This window comes from Trachurus trachurus (assembly GCF_905171665.1).
Source record: "Trachurus trachurus genome assembly, chromosome: 7".
In the NCBI taxonomy this organism is placed as follows: domain Eukaryota; kingdom Metazoa; phylum Chordata; class Actinopteri; order Carangiformes; family Carangidae; genus Trachurus; species Trachurus trachurus.
Window position 1 is genome coordinate 14393177 of NC_139901.1, and position 5187 is coordinate 14398363.

General features: G+C 42.8%; 1 protein-coding gene across 1 annotated transcript; it reads right to left on the reverse strand.

Moving 5' to 3' along the window:
* LOC310988975 (hyaluronidase-1) lies at positions 1 to 4184 on the reverse strand (the record flags this gene model as incomplete). The annotated part of the gene is made up of 6 exons (XM_083975806.1): positions 1 to 381; positions 1316 to 1510; positions 1695 to 1781; positions 2137 to 2283; positions 2413 to 2661; positions 3579 to 4184. 6 exons carry the CDS (start codon positions 4182 to 4184, stop codon positions 1 to 3), a joined length of 1665 nt encoding a protein of 554 aa, XP_083831932.1.
* Positions 4185 to 5187: the final 1003 nt, after the last annotated feature.

The following is a 5187-nucleotide window of genomic DNA, read 5'->3' on the forward strand; positions in this document are numbered from 1 at the left end:
TTAAGGTTCCAGGCATCGGCCTCCTGCCACCAGCAGCAACAGCAGGAGAGCCGTCAGACTCGGGGAGCTCGGGCGGCTCGTCCCGGCGTCTGTGGGCGTCTCGAGGACACTGACAGTACCAGGTGAACTGCTTCCTCTTAAATCAGTCTCAGAGGCACCTTTAGTTGGAGAAACTGTTGTGGTTCCAGCCACATCTCCAGAGTTTTCTTCTGTCGTTCCCCCGACAGACGCTCCATCTTTGGGGGACTGCTGGTCTGTGACGTCCCCGTCTGTCGTCTTGTACCACTGGCACTGGAAGTCTCTCTTCCACATCTCAGCCGGGTCGGGTTCAGCCGGTTTAGTGTCTGTGTCCGGCTCATCTGTGGCTTTAGCCGTTTCTGTCTGTGGAAAGAAAATAACGTAGCATTAGCACATTGTCATAATTTTCTGCACTTAACAGCGATGTTCGTAGTTAGTATGCCGCTGTACTGTCTCTGAATATCACCGACAGGTTTGTAGACAGTGATGTGATTTCCCAGAGAGACACAGTGTTCCTGTTTCCACTGCTCCAGGATCAGACTGCAGTGAATCCTCCTGCGTTGTGTATCAGCTGCTGCTTTTCTTTCTGCTCTTACTTTTTGGATCCTACAAATCCTCAGGCAGCCGGACTCCCTGCAGCTCCTTCTTCTTGTAATATATATATATATATATATATATATATATATATATATATATATATATATATATATATATATATTACAAGAAGAAGGAGCTGCATATACAGTATATATATATATATATATATATATATATATATATATATATATATATATATATATATATATATATATATATATATATATATATATAACGTCAGGCCTTTGTCTTTATCAGTTGAGTCGTTCTATTTCTAACTTTTCAACATTAGTTGAGAACTACTTTCTCTTGACACTCGTCACTGTGGAAAGGTTTCTGTGACTCAACTGTTCATTTGCAGAGAAGTGTGAAGGTCAAACAGGACGTAATCAGAGCATCGAGTTTGATCTGCTCCGTCTCATGTGTTAGTGATCGTTGTCTCTCACTGTGTTATTCATATAAACCAGTAACTCGGGCTCAAGGTGTTTTCACACCTGTGCTTTTCGGTCCAGTTCACAAAATGTTGAGCTCTCCTCTGTCTCAGCTCCACCTGCAGCGAGTCCTGTCTTTATGACTTAATGACAGAGTGGATGTGATGAAGCTGCCAGACACCAGACCATGGATGGGTAACATCTGGATGAGCATCAGTGGTAACTGTGCTCTATTATACATCTGGAACTCTACTTGTACATTTCATCACCTTTTCCGTCACTTTCTCCTCCACGTCGACTGGGGATGGGAGGTGGAGGTAGGCGGAGCTCTCTGGGTTTTGACGGACGCACCGACCCTTTCCCTGGCACAGTGATGCTGAGCAGAGCCGGGTTGCCGTGGTTACATTGATGGCGTAGGGTCCCAGGACCTTGCGGATGAACTCTGCCAGATCCTGACACTCTCTCTGGGACAGCAACAGGAAGCAGGAACAGTAGTGTGAGAGGATGGATGCTATAGATAAAATGTTTCCTTTAAGAAGTCATAAAGTTAAAACTGGAGATGGAACAAGAAAAATATGTAAAATCTTGGGTGCAAAGATTGAAATGATCTCGTCACATTTGTCTTTATCCATATGTACATGTTTGTACCTCGGTCTTTGTCTCTCTCCTCTCCCAAATGACGACTCCAGCTGTTCCCATGGCAGCACTCTCTCCTATGGTGTTGACCAGGTCTGTCTGCAGAGACAAATATATAGACACAGAGTCACCGTTCTGCCTGAGTGGACATTACTCATCTACTGATGATCCTGCATTAAAGGGCTCAGCTGAAGGAGCTGTATTCATCATGTCATGTCTCTGCATCAACACAACTGCAACAGTAGTAGAAACACATTTACAGCCTTTAACTGTTTTTTGCTTTTCTGAATGAATCTGAGATTTAAAGATATAATCTGTCACCTCTGCACATTAAAGAAGCAGTTTCCCACTGTCTAATGGTGGACTCCTCTGCCTCTCACTCTCAGTTGAAATAAACATCAGACGTGTTGTTTGTGCTGCATCTGGATGAAATGCCTGACTCACTGCATCTCACCTGTGACAGGAAGGTGTTAGTTGAGGCGTAGACGCTCTTGACCAATGGGATGACAGGAAGATCAAATCCCATCCCAGTCAGAGAGGACACTCGCAGTGCTTCTTTTATCACACTGGATAAATAAAGTCTGGCTGCACTGCTCCCGCCCTGAGAGAAAGAGACAGAGTTCAGTACGATTCAACTGTAACCGGAGCTGAACACAGTCCGCACAGTGACATGTTTAAACAAAACCAAATGTAAAATATGTATTTGTCCATTACAACTCCTGTTACCAACCTGCAGCTTCTCCAGGGTGAGGAGGGGGTAAAGGGCGGAGCTTCGTTTCCACAGCCACAGGAGCTCGTCGTTGAGGGCCATCTCTGTGGGGGGGCACTGGCTGGTGTAATTGGCTAATGTGATTTGGGTGGGGTCACCATTGTAGCAGCTGGGGTAAGGGGAGACGCCCCACAACGCTTTGGGCCGCAACCTTTTGACCTCTCGAAGAGTCTCCGTTATGACTGACTGTGCTGCTGCCTCAAAGTCCACCTATGACAAGATCCGAAACACAACATGACCAACAGACTCAGATATAGTTTCGACTGAGATCACCACATTTTTAATCTCTTTGGTTTTATTGGATGATGTCACAGATCACAGAGTGTCACTGCTTTATGGATTTATAGGCTTTAAATCAATAAAATGAGGTAATTCTCACACATTTCATCACAACACTTGTTTCACAGTGCTGACAAGACTGTGCTTAGCTAACAAGTTACTGGCAATAGCTTTATATTTACTGCACAAATGTGAGAGCGGTCAGTATTTCTGTCATTTTCTTATCTAACTTCCAGCTACAAATTAACATATTTTCCACAAATGTTGAACTGTCCCTATGATCTAATTGGATTAGTTCATTAAGCTTTTAACAGTTTCTAATTCAAATAATGCATATGGGATATACTGTATACAATATGGTTTATGTAGAGTGCACTTTCTGTGAAGGTGGATTTTATTTCCCAACAATACCTTGATTCAGACAAACTACAAATCAACAGTCATTGTTTAATATCACAATTAATCTCAGTTCCCAGTACAGATTATGACCTTTTTGTCATTATTTTCATACATCTTATCCATTATTTTACCCAGTGGTTAAAAAAAAAAAAAAAAAAAAGCAATAATCTGAAAAGCAGTCCCAAATGATTTCTTATTTGAAATTATGAAAAAATTAAATAATGTTATTTCCTTTTGGTTTACCAAGATGTCTTTTATATAACTTTACAGACTGTTGATTTCTGTTTTTTTTTCTATGTAATTTATATTTACTGTACAGTGTGTGATGAGTGAATGAAAACCACTGCCACATATTTGCAAGTTGTTTTTTCATCAGTGTGTTGAGACTGTTGCTCACTGTCTTCCACCACCCATCCTTTCTGTCCTCTCTTTACCTGCACTTTTCTTACCTGTGACCACTTCTCCACCTCCTCTGGGGTCCAGTTAGGAAAGAAAGTCTTCAGCAGGTTCCTCGACGCTTCCAGATACATTGTCTGCTTCTCTCGATTCCTGGACCACTGGGGTACCCACTCTGCCCAGCGCAGCACCCCCAGCCCCAGATACCTGGGGGCTGGTAAGGCCGCCTCCAAGTCCTGCTGTGTTTTCTGCAGGTGGTTGTCCAGCCGGGTGTTCTGTGGCAGCCCCCTGTTGACTGGAGTGTCCTTGTCTACAAAGTATGGATAGTTCCCCAAGGTGTCCTCATAAAAGACGGCCACACGGCCCTCACGCTCTATCCCAAAAGATCTGATGTCTGGCCGACCTGAGCACGAGGAGTCCGGGATACCCCAGAAGATGATAAAAGGCTGTCCGGATAGAAGAGGGGGGCGGGCCGGCTGGGGCGGACCGGCCTGGACCTGGTCGGCAAAGGCAGTGAGCAGAAGGACAAGGAGGGGCAGTAAGACTGGAGGCTGGACCTGAGGGATGGGTGATGTTTGAGTCCTTAGACTGTAGGGTGTCAGCTCGGATTCTGGTTCTGGGTCTGGTTCTGGACGCGACCGTGGCTCGGTCCACGCCATTGGAGCGACCACCTCTCAGGCTCTCACCCCTTCAGGCCCTCACAGCCGATCATGTTCCTGTGAAACAACCAAAAATTCATCAGTCATCTAACCTAAATGGTTGAACACTTCCTCATTGAATAAACTGTTTCAATGTGAAGTGTGAGGTGGACTGTCCTGAGTAACTGGGACAGTTTGTGTTTCGTAGCAATTCCCTCCATCAACCTCAACTCACTTCTATTCAAAAATAGCATTGAAATCTTTCTCTGGCTTCACCACATAACTCAACAATAAACACACCAGTGGCTGCACAGGCCCAATTAAAGATTCTGACTATGTTTTTGATGTAGAGCATTTTTGGTAAAAAGCAAACAAAAAAACAAACAAACAAACAAACAAACAAAAAATTGTGTAATTCGTTTTAAATGAGATGAAATCACCACCTGGAATAACTGTTAAACTGTTTTTTTCAGGAGTTTGTTTTGATGCCTTATGTTGTTTGACTTACAGTAGGACTTGTGTCAAAAGTATTTTAAATTAAATTCAGAACACACAAGGAAGCTCCTTCATAACAAAGAGGTTGTTTTCATTAATAAAACATGCCAAGGAAGCCAAGGAAACACAACTGTTTACAGTAGCTAAATGGTGTGAGGCTGACAGTAGAATCAAGGCCTGCTGCGGAAAAATAACAACTGGTGCAGGAACTGAACACATTACATGATTGGTACAGAAAGGCCTCACTGGGCAGGAGAAGAATAAACACCTTTAATTTTAATCAATTAATCAGATTTAATTATGATATAAAAGTAATATGTTGTTACCATGGTGTCAGAATGATTATACGAAAAAAAAAAAATCCATGTATTTAAGTTATAAGATGTTCTCATAAAAAAATAAATAAAAAAAAAACCCTGAAAAGGAATTTTCTGACCTGTCATGAATTGATAGTAGCTATATAGCTAGGCTACATGTCCAAGACGTTTCCCATGCATCATTCACACAAACTATATTTCTTTCCCAGCAG